The sequence below is a fragment of the Gallinula chloropus genome, assembly GCF_964237585.1.
Source record: "Gallinula chloropus genome assembly, chromosome: 1".
Lineage (NCBI taxonomy): Eukaryota > Metazoa > Chordata > Aves > Gruiformes > Rallidae > Gallinula > Gallinula chloropus.
This window is the reverse complement of record NC_140085.1, coordinates 19,448,954-19,460,929: the sequence shown is the minus strand read 5'-3', so window position 1 is coordinate 19,460,929 and position 11,976 is coordinate 19,448,954. Positions and strand designations below refer to the sequence as shown.

The 11,976-nt window shown below is 60.7% G+C and overlaps 1 protein-coding gene across 1 annotated transcript; it reads right to left on the bottom strand.

Moving 5' to 3' along the window:
- Window positions 1-2,008: 2,008 nt before the first annotated feature.
- On the bottom strand, window positions 2,009-10,153 carry SUN2 (Sad1 and UNC84 domain containing 2). The gene is made up of 18 exons (XM_084279560.1): window positions 10,133-10,153; window positions 9,456-9,611; window positions 8,657-8,829; window positions 8,380-8,514; window positions 8,084-8,179; window positions 7,801-7,894; window positions 7,527-7,597; window positions 7,149-7,276; window positions 6,568-6,798; window positions 6,405-6,482; window positions 6,274-6,317; window positions 5,657-5,822; window positions 5,344-5,571; window positions 4,196-4,280; window positions 3,969-4,084; window positions 3,619-3,786; window positions 3,104-3,196; window positions 2,009-2,990 (listed from the first exon to the last, which is right to left on the bottom strand). The coding sequence occupies exons 2-18, from the start codon at window positions 9,575-9,577 to the stop codon at window positions 2,877-2,879; spliced, it is 2,142 nt and encodes a 713-aa protein (XP_084135686.1). The 5' UTR covers window positions 9,578-9,611; window positions 10,133-10,153; the 3' UTR covers window positions 2,009-2,876.
- Between the last annotated feature and the right edge of the window lie 1,823 nt (window positions 10,154-11,976).

The following is an 11,976-nucleotide window of genomic DNA, read 5'->3' as shown; positions in this document are numbered from 1 at the left end:
GGGGCTCTGACGGCTTGTTTGCCTTTCTCCTGACTCACAAGGCTCATCTCCTGCCTCAGCTCTAGCATTAAATACCCTGGGCAGAGATGCACCGTGCTGAAGCAGCAGTTTTATGGGCCCTTTCCTTGTTTTCCCCTTTGCAGCTCGGGCCAGCGCAGCAGCAATGCTGCGAGCGTGGACGGGTGCTGGTGCAGCAAAGTTACACGTAACCTAAGCGTGTCTTCTTGGGGAGCTTCGTGTAGCCTCTAAAACCAGCAGTACCCTCTAGAGAAGAGCAGAGATCCCCCTCAGTGCAACCTCTCCTTTGTGTGTCCAGGGGTTTTACCCCAGAAAAGCAGAGATTTTTGTCTCCAAAGGAAAGGGCAAGCTCACCCTGTAAGCCCAAACGTTCCCTGCCCCAGAGTTCATGGTTAACACCCCCAGAGAAGGTGCAGAGCCCCTGTTCGGACTCCTTTACTGGGGCAAGAGGTCCCCCTTTCCCACCTCACCCAGCCCATGACCCAACCCACAGGTCAGGGAGCCAGAAGAGAGAAGAAAAGGGGTTTTCCAGCCTCGTTTGCTCCAGCAGCCAGAGAACACCCCACACCCCTCAGGGAAGGGGGTTCAGCTCTGTTCTCACTACCCTGGAGCTGCTCTCCCGAGCCTGGGACAGGCCTCAACATTTATAAAAGCCCAACTCCGTGCACAGGGCGCTCCCAGACATGGCTCACAGGCAAGCAGGCAGCTGTAGGCAAGTTTAAAATAACTCTGGCTGCGGATGCCAAGAATTAAGACCACGCTCAATATAGGAGAGAATTCATCGTCACGGGATCGGGCTGCAGGTCTGCTTTCCGCAGGCCGCGAGGCCGCCTGGCTCTGCCGTGGGCCCTGTGGGGAGTTTTAAACTGGTGGCGATGGGGCCGTGCCCTTGCTTGGAAGAGACCCCTCCAAAAGGGAATGTGCTGCCACTGTCCCTACCCCCTGGGGCTGACACAGAGGGGTCAGGGCTCAGCACTTCGCCCCACCAAACACCAGGGTATACAGAAGGGAGACACTTCCTCAGCCCCTTCCCTTCCTCTATGCCCCTCGCCCGACAGCCCTCCAGGTAAAGCCCAGAGCAGGAATCAATTCTCTGTGCTCCCCCAGCATTCAGAGTGCCAGAAGACGATGATGCCAGCATCAGATGGGGCTGAAACACCAAACAGGAGCCCTTTAGCTTTTCTTTCAACAAAACCCAAGACAAATGTGGAGGTTACAGACAGCATCCAAGAACATAAGCTAAACTAAGTGTGCTGCAGGCAGCAAGGCAGTGGGGCACCCAGATGGCCCTGGCACTCCTCTGCCTGGGGATGGTCCTCATCAATCCTTCCTGCAGTCCCCTCTGTCACACAATGGGTACAGGAAGGATTTAGGTGCCTGCTGAGCAATGCCAGCAAGGAGAAGGCAAGAAGGAAAGGGAGCCCTTCCAAGGGAAAGGAAGTCAGCCCATGCCAGACATCTGCCATCATGGAGGTGTCTCCCCTCTGCCACCTCTCCCACCCAAGAGACAACCGAGGCACAGAGGGAGTGATGCCAAGCACTGGAGCATCAGGTCCTGCTCACTGCAGTCACCTATATACAACTGTGGCCACAGGCGAGAGGCCAGAGTCATGCACAGCAGTCTCAGAGGACATCTCGGGAGCAGGGAGGGCAGAAACACCTCCAGCACCCTTTCAAGCAGCAGTCCACAGAGGACTTTGTCTCCCAGGTCCAGATACCAAGCCACTGCTGACCCTCATTTTAACCAACTCCGCTTGTTTTATTCTAGTTTATCCTAATGCATGTGCTGTTCTCCTACCAAGCAAAGCTCTTTTCTCTGTGCCCAAGCCACGTGCTCGAGTGGCACCACGCAGCATTCTCTGGTTAAGCAGACAGTGCATGGAAAAAGTCTTTTTTTCCTGTCGTTACCACAAAAGAAAAATAAAAATTCCCACCTCCCCCAGTGGAAAATACCCCCTTCCCCCTCCCCGCCCCCAGTAAAAAACCCAACAAACCCAACCAAACGTAAACCACAGAACAAACCCGAAAGGGGAAGCAGGCGGCAGGAGCTCTTAATAGCATCATCAAGCTTAACACCAGGGAGCCGGCCAGCCGGGGCGGGGGGGCCCAACGGCATCCTCCAGACCCAACACGGCCACCAACAGCAGGAGGGCTTGAGCAGATCAATGACAGCACCGATGGTGGCTGTGCCACCAGCACGTGCTGAATCTCTCCCCTCCTGCCGCCCCAAACCATTAGTCTTATGTTAATACTTCGTTAATACTGTCTTACTCCCCCTCTGCCAGCCTGGCGTCAGGGGTCTAGAGACCTTTTGCCTAAACCACCCCAAGGCAGAAGCGACTCTCCGTGGAGGGAGAGACTTGGTGGCCATGACCGGTGGCTCCCACCTACTCAGGCGTCACTGAGCCAGTCTGTGCGGTCCCGTACGCCCGACCACGCCCAAGCCCGCGTGAAGCGCATCGCAAAGTTACACCCCCCTCGCCAAGCCCCGGCAGCACTAGGCAGTATCACCAGGCACACCGTCAGAGAGGAGCAGGGACACGGGCACGGGGGGCTGCGCAGACCCGATAAAAAATTAGCTTAAAAAGTTAAACTGTCCGATATGCACTGAAAAGAAGCCAGGCTGCGCTAGGATCCATGTGGGATGCTCTTGCCTCACCACCCAGGTCCCCGGAACAGTGAAAGCCTCACCCCTTAAACACGAGCTCTTCTCCTCCCCGGAGGGGAGCAGCTTCCCGGGGCGGCTGCTGACGCATCCCAGGATTTCTACATGCGAAGCAGCAAACCGGACGAGTCCCCTCCTGCTGTCGGCCCGGCAGCATCCTCATCCCATGTGGGAGCCGGGGGTGGCGGGGGGGTCAGTGCACCAGCTCCCCGTGCACACGGAAGCGGTAGATGCAGGTATATTCAGGGTGGCCCCAGTTACTCAGTACCCGAAGCTCTACCAGCTGGTACGTGCTCATGCTGTCACCCTTGGGGAGAGAAGGGAGGAAAGATCTGAGGCCTTAAAGCTCTTGAGGGCTCAGAGACCCCAGGAACCCCATTTTCTTCTCAGGGTTGTATGCTCTGAAGGCAAAGCACTTACCTCCAAGTAAAATGTCTGAATGGGGTCACCATCGTGGTTGTAGGTGAACTGCCCCAGGAGAAGGCCCTCCTCTTCTCCCTCCTCCTTCAAGCCCTAAGAGGGGGCAGAGGGGCAGAAAGGGAGAACCAGGGGTGGTCAGAGTGGGAGAACCAGAGGTGATGAATGCACCCAGGGTGGAAGAGGGAGATGGAGACACAAGTGTGCTTGGCCCCCACTCCTGCTCTTCCAGAGCAAAACAGTCAACTGGGGGCAGGGGTCACTGAGGAAGGATGGGGAAGGGAAGACCAAGAGTTACACCTACTCAATCCCCTCTCACACTGTCTCAAAACCCTTCCCAAGCCCTTGTACTACTCCATTCCAGTACTGCTTCTTCCTCCTCTTTAGGAGGTCTCTCACCCCCCAGAGCACCCCACAGCCAGGCATGGGGCTCACTAGCCTTCCCCTACAACATGCTCCACCACAGCACCTCCCAGTGTTCCCCCACTCCTCCCTCAGGTCCAGTCAAGAGCACTCACATAGACAGCGAAGTCCTTTGGGGCACTGGGGATGGTCCCCTGGGGTGAGAGGGCTTTTGGGATGTGCTCCAGAGTGACAGCTGTGGGGCGGATGACACCAGAGAGGCGGATGACGGCAAAGCCTTGGGACCCACGAAATGCCCAGCAGTTCCCGGGGTTGACATCCGGCTACAGGTGTGAGATGAGACACCAGCAACGTTATTACCTCCGTCAGAGCCGTTTCTCTCTCCCCGACACCAGCCCAGCCGCTTGCTTGGAGCGACAAGGAGAACCCAATAAACCTCACAAAGCCTGTGTGAGAAACAGCCCGGCCACCCCCCTCAGTGGGGTCTCGCCCCAAGGGTGCCCACCTGCAGGATGACGCGGGGGGACTGCGACTGGTACCACAGCGGGATGCCAAACAAACTCAGCAGTGCCGTCCGCGTCTCGTAGGTCTCCGAGCAGCGGGTGTTGATGACGCTGGCCCCTAGGACAGAGAGGGGATGGCAGAAGGTAAGCAGCATGCCATCACCCCATGGTCCCCTGCCCAGGATGGTCTAGGCATCCCAAAGGGTGGCAAGAGGCCCCCAGCACTTACCTGCTGACTCCAGGGCATAGTCAACCATCCCCACGCGGTCCTCGCTGTAGCGCTTCAGGGCCTGTCCCACGATGAGATGCACTTGCTGCGGTGGGAGCAGAGGACACGAGAAGGATGAAGCAACCAGATGAGCATCCTGGCCCCCACCCGCCTCTACCCTGTGGGGACAGGGAGGGCACAAGGGCCTTCCCACGAAACAGCCAGGGGATGAATCACCATGGCAAAAACAAGAGGACACGCATTTGGCAGGGAAGCCTCATTAGAGGTTGCTAAAAATATCTCAGCTGAGAGCTGTGCAGTGAAGGGGCAGCACCCAGGCGCACTGGGCTCACCCATCCCAAAAGAGGGCCTAGCCCCAGGGGTGGGTTAGCATATATATCATATGCATCTCCCAGCAGGTACCAGACAGAACCTGACAGCCCACTCAATCCTCCCTGGCATCATGTCAGTCCTTCCTGCTCCATCCCCCAGGACTGCCAGAAGCTTCCCCCTTCTGAAAAAGGGGGTGCTGGCCAGAGCATCCTTCTGGAGCCAAGCCCAAACCAGCAGATGGGGTCCCGCAGCACCACTGTGGGCCTAAACTTTATGGCGTGCAGGAAGCTTGTGCAGGCTGCAGGGAGTGCTGGTTCCAGCCCGATCCCGCCCTTCGCTACCTCTGTGGAGAGCTGCCAACAACAACCCTTTCCAAAGCAAGCCAGCTCATTTTTTCCTTTGGTGTCACTCTGCTGAAATGCTTTGCCCCAGATGACTCGGCAGCGCTGCTGAGAGACAGCAGCAAGCAAGACACTCAGCCCATGGAAACCTTGCTGACACCTGCCCAGCTCTGTGGGTCAAAGATGCACCAGCAGAAACTCAGGTTTTCAGGCAGGAAGAAGCTCGCAGGCGTGTGGATATCACTGCCTGTGACCTCTCCTTCCAGGGCATGGGCACAGACCAGGGGAGGCTGCCAGCAGAGCAGGGATGGAGAAATTTCAGGGATCACAGAATGTTAGGGGTTGGAAGGGACCTCAAAAGATCCAACTCCATGGGATGCACTTGCCCCATGGGATGCAAGTGCCACCCCACCCTGCACCTAGGCAATGGGGCTGTGCCCCTGACCCCACACCTGTGGTTTCCATCATGTCCCTGGGGCTCAGGCCAGCACTCACCTCCTCCGTCACCCCTGCGTTTCCCCCTTGCTGGAGGGCCACTCCGATACCACCCTGAGCATCCCTCGCTGACAGTCTCCGGTCTTCCAAGACTTTGGCCAGGATCTTGCGCTCCAGGGCCTGGAGCTCCGCTTGCAAGTCTTCCCGCTGCAGGACAAGGCCAGCGGCGCCGTCCTGACGGGACTGCGACAGGAACCGACTGACCCACGCTGGGAACTGTGCTTCCACCTGGAACAGCAGGGTCAGGGCTCAGCCCCACAGCACAGACCCTCGTGCCTCCCTCTGCCGAACAGGGTGAGGACCAGCAACTCACATCAGCCCGCACGGCCTTCAGCTGCTCCAGCATCCCCTCCACGTGCTTCCCCATCACCTCCTGGTCTGACTTGAGGCTGGCCAGCTCCCTCCTCAGCGCTGCCACCTCCTGCTCCAGCTTGCCCACCTCTTGTTGAAAGCTCCCTCGCAGGCCCTCCTGCACCGAGCTGTGCCAAAGAAAAAGGCAATGAAATTGTGTGCTGACAGTCCTAGCTCCCCTCTACGAACTGGGGGAGGAGCTTTATCCCCCATCAACCCCATCTCTATCGCCAAATGCTTTTAATTCCTCTTTTAATATCTCTTCTACTGCATCCTGTGGAAAAGCATCCCCAGCTTGCCCCTCAGCTGAAGGACAACATCCCTCAAAATGACGCAAGGTGGGAAGGTCATTTGCTGCCACCTCCCTCTGAACCCTGCTGCCAGCCAGGGCACTTTCTTGCCGGCACACCCATGTATCCTCTCCTCCTTTCTACCAAAGACTGTGCCTCACAACATCTCCTTTGCCTGGAGCAAGCCAGACCGGGAAACCCCTCCTAAGCCCCACTGCTGTGGGGCTTCCACCCCGCTATCTGCCTGCCCCATAGAGAGCAGAGTTGCTGCCTGGCCAGCCAGCGTTACCTCTGCCACTCCGCCCTCAGCTCCTGCAGACGTGTCTCCATTTCCTGATGGGAGAAAGGGATGGGGTGAGGCCTGTGATGCCGGTGGTCAGGACGTCCTGCCCGGGTACCACCACATGCTCAGCCCCTTACCTGAGAGGCTTGTGCCATCTTCCCCAGGTGCCCATCCAAATCCCTCTGCACCTGGGCTCGGAAGGCATCCAGCTCGCCCTGCGGGGTGAAGAACCAGGGGGGGAAACATCAGAGCCTGGACCTGCACGCTCCCATCTCCCCAAGGGCCTCCCACCCCCCTCACCTGGAGGTGGCTCATCATGTCGGTACGGAGATGCTCCTTCAGCCCTGCGTTCCGGCGGCTCACCAGCCCCTCCAGCATCGTCAGGACGTCCTCCGGGGGTGTCTCTCCTCCCGCCGCCATGGCTGTGGCCCCTCGCTGCAGCTCCCACTGTGACAGCTCAGCCTCCAGCGCCTCAAAGCGCTTCTCCAGGGCCTGGAAGCGAGCCAGGAGCTGGTGCTCCCCCCGCTGCCCCTGCAATGGCAAAGGTAGGGCATGATGCAGCCCCCCAGGGAGGCCACCTGCTCAAGGACCCCTGTGAAAGGAGACCCATGCCACCCAGTTCCCAGGGTCAGTGGCATCTTATTCATCTGCCACTTGCCAGGAGAGGGCAGATGTTCCCCCCACTCCATCCCTGGGACACCCTGAGAGCGAGATGGCCACAAACTGGAGGAGCCATTTCCACCTGCATGCAGCCACCATTACCCCATCCTTCACAACTTCCCCATCCCCTGGAAGGGCTCCTTCAGCCATGGACCACACTGACCCAGATGTCCCTGCAAGGCACCCAACCCACCCAAGCCCCTGCTGTGCCTTCACCTTACCTGGTCCAGCGTGGTCAGGCCCCCTGCCCCAGGCACGTCGGAGGAGGAGGAATGTTTCCCAGCTCCCCACCATGGGAATGCGCGGAGGCTGGATGTCGACAGCCCGTATGGGTAGAAGTACCACGCTCCTGGGCACACAGCAGGGATGGGATGATTAGAACCGTGGGTGGTTAATGGACCACAGCAGGGGACAGGGCAGATGTGCCAAGACTCAGCCATCACATCACTTGGGGTTACCAGAAGGCCCCAGCAGAAGGGTGTGGGTGCACCAAGGTACAAGGAAGCACAAGCACCTGAGCTCAGGGCCATCCCACCCCATTCCATCCCACCCACACTGCCCCACATCCCTGGCCAATAGATCCGGACAGAACAACTCACCATAGGTGGCAGCAGCAAGGAGCAGGAGGAGCAGCAGCAGGAGCAGGGACCTCTTCAGCTGCGGGTAGCGCCTGGAGTGAGTAGAAAGAGGTGCCTGTAGGACAGCAGCACCTTCCCCCACCACAGCCCTCCTCTGGATGGGGACCAGAGGGAAAGTAAAGCCCAGCCAGGCTTTCGCACAAGACACTCATCCCCTGCATGCCAGGCTCTGCAGGGCACCCTTGCTCCGGGGTCCTGTGTTTTCCCCATCCCAGTGTCCCACCACCATGCTCACCTTGAGAAGGGGACGCTGCGCAGGTGGGGTGTCGTGCCGGTGAGACGGCGCCAAGCAGCTGCCAACCCTGAGAACATCCACTGCACAAACCAAACTACCAGGAGAGAAAACAAACCTCAGGCAGGGTCTCGGCAGGGATGTCCCTTCCGTCCACACGGATGCTCCCACAGGGGATAGAACCCCTCCCCTGATCAGGGAACAGCACACACAGCATGTAGGGAGTGGAGATACTGGTAGAGATGAAAGGTGCTGCCAGAAACCTCCCCCACAGCCCTCCACTCACCTGGAGAGGTGAGAACCTGCCAGAGGAAGGAGCCCACCCGGGAGGCTGCTGTCCTCAACCCTGACCCAGAGCTGCTCTGGCCTGAGTAAAAGTGACCTGGAAAGGAAGAAGGGAGGCAGTAAGTCACCAAACAGAGCCCACATCCCTGCGTGTCAGCCGGGGCAAAGGATTTGCACAGGGAGTGGCATGCAGGGGGGGCCAGTAGCACTCCAGGCACAGTCAGACCCTGGGCTGGTCTGCTTGGGGATGTCTCCCCCAGCATCCCTGCAACTGCAGAGAGGCTGGTGTGTCCCTACCAGCGTAGTCATCTTCCGAGGAGTACCCAGAGGAAGAGGCGTAGGTGTCATACGTCTTGCTTTCCAGCAGCCCGTTGATCTTACTGGACTCGGTGTCCCCTGTGCCTCTTCTCCTCCTGGTAGAAAGCTCCCCACCTGATCCCAAAACACAGAACGCCCCCTGAGAAACCACCCATCATCAACCCCACAGGGGGCAACCCAGTCAACCATCACAGCGGGCTGCCCCAACACCACTCCAGTCCCCAGGGAGGTCCCTGGCCAGGGAGGAAGGGCTCACCCCAATATGTGCTACTGTCCAAGGCATCATCCAGCATGGAGTTGCCGAGGGCGGCAAGGCCCCGACTGCCCCCCAGGTAGGACTCGCTCATCATGGACTCGCTGTAGTAGGAGGTTTGGGTGCTGGGGGCAGGAGAGAGGCGCTTGGTGCTGCTGGATTTCCTCCTGATTGTCCTGCCAGGAACGAGAAGGGGCTCATGCTTGGGCATGGGATAGGGGGGCACGGTACACCTGAAGGGGAGAAGTGGGGAGTTCCCCCTAATCCCTCAGCCAGCATCCCTCTGCCACCACCCCACACCCCCCGCAGCGGATGGTGACAGGTTTCACCGGGTGCAACCGCTGCTTTGCGAAAGGCCTTCTTCCCGCCCGCCTCTAGCAGCTGCCGGCACTGCTTCCGCCCTCACCGCTGCGGTTTTCCGGCCCGGCCCGGCACTTGCAGCACACCTCCCTCCCTCCCTCCCCGCTTCCCTCCCGCCATCAGCCCGCGGGCAGCCAGGGCTGGGAGGAGGCACCACAGCCGCGCAGACACCCCACGGCACCCTCCCGTGCAGCACAGGGAGGCCCAGGGGTGGGGAGCACAGGGATTTGCTGGAGCAGTGGGGCAGCCGGTGCCAAGCCAGTGGCCATGCCAAAGCACAGCGAGATCTCCATCACTCTCCCCTTCGCACGCCACCCTGATGCTCCCCGCCCCCCCCCCCCCCCCTCCCCGGGAAGGTGCCCAGCCCGTGGTGTGGGATGGAGCACCCTCGCCACATCTGAGAGGGGGACATCCCTGCTCCTCCCCTTTGCCCCCCACTAACCTGCCGCTGCTCTCCTTGAAGGGGAGCTGCTGCCCCCCCAGCAAGGAGCTGCTGCTGGTCGTGGCATCGTCGTCCCCGGGGTAATAACGCGTGGTGACAAGGCGCTGGCTGCGGCGGGACATGGCGGCGGCGCGGCGGGGGGGGGTCACGGTCCACCTGCGGGGCCCGAAGATCCCGGGAAGCGTCAGTTGGGGGGACACCCACCCGGAGGGACGCTATTCGCGGGGGAGCCTGGCCCTGCCGCTGGGGTCCCGGCACACACCGAAAGCCCCTCCCGCGCGGGGCTGCGCGGTGCCCGGGGCGGGCGGGGGTGCTCCGAGCCCGCCCAGTGGCACCGGCGGAACAGGGCCGGGAGGGGCCGCGAGGGAGCTGCCCGCGCCGCCACCAGCGCCGCCACCTCCCTTATAGGGTTATAAACCCCCCTCCCTTCCCATCTCTTCCTTTTCCCTTCCCCTTCCTTTCCCCATCCCATCCCCTCCCCTCCCACACGGGGACCCACCCGCGCCCAAACCCGCTGCCCCGCCGGACCTTCAGCACCCACCCCGGCCCAACACCCGCCGTGCCCAGCTGCCCCCGCTATGAATCGGCCACCCCCCAAAACTCCCCGCACCCCCACCCACAGCCACCATGCCCCACTCCGCCCTCCCTCCGTGTCCCCCCTTCCCACGCAAACCCACCGGCAAGACACAACAAGCAAAGTACAACACGAACCCCCGCCGTCCCTCCCGGCTGCCGGCGCTCCGCTCCCTTTTGTTTTGCAGGGGAAGGCGGCCCCGGCCCCCGCCTACCCGCCCCCCCCACCCCCCCCCGCGCCGCCGTCGGCCCGGCCCGCCCCGCTGCACCGCGCGCGCGCGCCCGCCGCGGGGGGGCCGCCCCCCTCCCCGTCCCCTCGGTACCCCGCTGGCATTAGCACAGCCGGCATTAGCGCTATTAGCACTATGGTCTTTTGTTCTATTGTACTGTATTTTGGTTATTTTAATGCCACCATTATTATTTTGGGGGCAGCCAGGGGGGTGTCCATCCCCCGCTCCCCGGCTGCCCAGAAAAGCGGGTCCCCAAACTCCTCAGACACGCCCCCCACCACCCATGCCCACGCTGCCGGGCAAGGGCAGGTCCCACGGGTGATGCTGCCCAAAATGGGGGCTCCCAGGTGCAGAGCTCTGCCCTGGCCCCGTTTGGGTTTTGCTGGGGCAGCGGGTTTGCCTGTCCCGGTGGGGTGGGAAATACCCAGCACCCCCCCACACCTCTTGTCATGGCGGCGCGGCCAAACCTGTCCCTGCGGTGGGGGCAGCCCCACTCGACGCCCAGGCACCCACGCAGCCTCGACCGGGCAGGCGGGTTCTGCTGCTCCCCAGGCCCGTGGCCTCAGACACAACATTTACCCCCATTACCATTCCTCTACCCCCACGGGCAGCCAGGCCGGCTCGGCATGGGGGTGTGAGCCAAACCCGCCTGCTCCCGTGGGACCTTGGCCTCGCCATGGTGCAGCCAGGGCCTTGTGCAAACTCGCCGGGCTGAGAAAACAGCCGCCCTCCCACGCCACGGCTTCCAAACCTGACAGTGCCTCGGCAGAAGATTTGGCTGGGATACCTTGGGCTGAGGAGCGTGTGTGTTTCGGGGGCTTCCTATGTCTGAACATGGTTGTGGGGCTGCACCTGTGGGGCGCAGGGTGGGCACAGCCCCGTGGACTCAGGGTATGGCAGTGAAAAGGCGTTTGTAGGAAGGGTTACACAGCGCGAAGCGGCAAGAGGGGAGTAACCTGTTGCAAAACAGCCCTGCAACATTTCCCTCCCGTGCCCTGCTGGGCTCGGTGCACACGCCGGTGCAGCGGCAGGAGGACGTGCTGCCGGCATGGGGGCTGGGGGGGCACACATCATAACAAGCCCCGATTCACAGTCCTGGCCCCGTTGTGTAACATGCACAGATCCTCTTTGTCTCTTGGAGGTTTTTTTCCCTCCCTTTTGAGCCCATTTTTTTTATTCCGGCCTAAATCTCCGCCTGGTTTTTCCAGGGCAGCCCCACCTCCCGCTGCACCAGCCGCCCTTTTTCATGCTGTCCCGTGACTTCCCATGGCTCCTTTGGTGACCAGACAGGCCCTGGGACATCTCGCCTCCCTGGTGGCACCTTTATCTTCAGCTATACCAACACCAACCCCATGCCTCGTTCTGGGGACACTGATGTTGGACATAGCTGTGGCACCTGTGCTGACTGACATAACCCTGCTATGGATTAACCCCCCTGGGAGGCTCAGGGGATAAGCTGGGTGCTGAGCCACCAGGCACTAAATAGGGTGCGTGGCCCGGGTCAATCTATTCCCTTCCAAGAGCCCCTATTTCAGTAAGGGAGGGAGCCAGCAGCAGTTCCCAGGGTATTTGGGGGGATGTTGGGAAGGAGGGAGTGAGGCTTTCCCCCATTGCTGCACCCCCTGTGCTGCGGCAGTTAGTGATGCTGGAGCTGTGGGGGTTTTGGGTGGGTGTGGGAAGAGCAGGGCAGAGATAAGCAGCAAGTGTCTGGGAGCTCG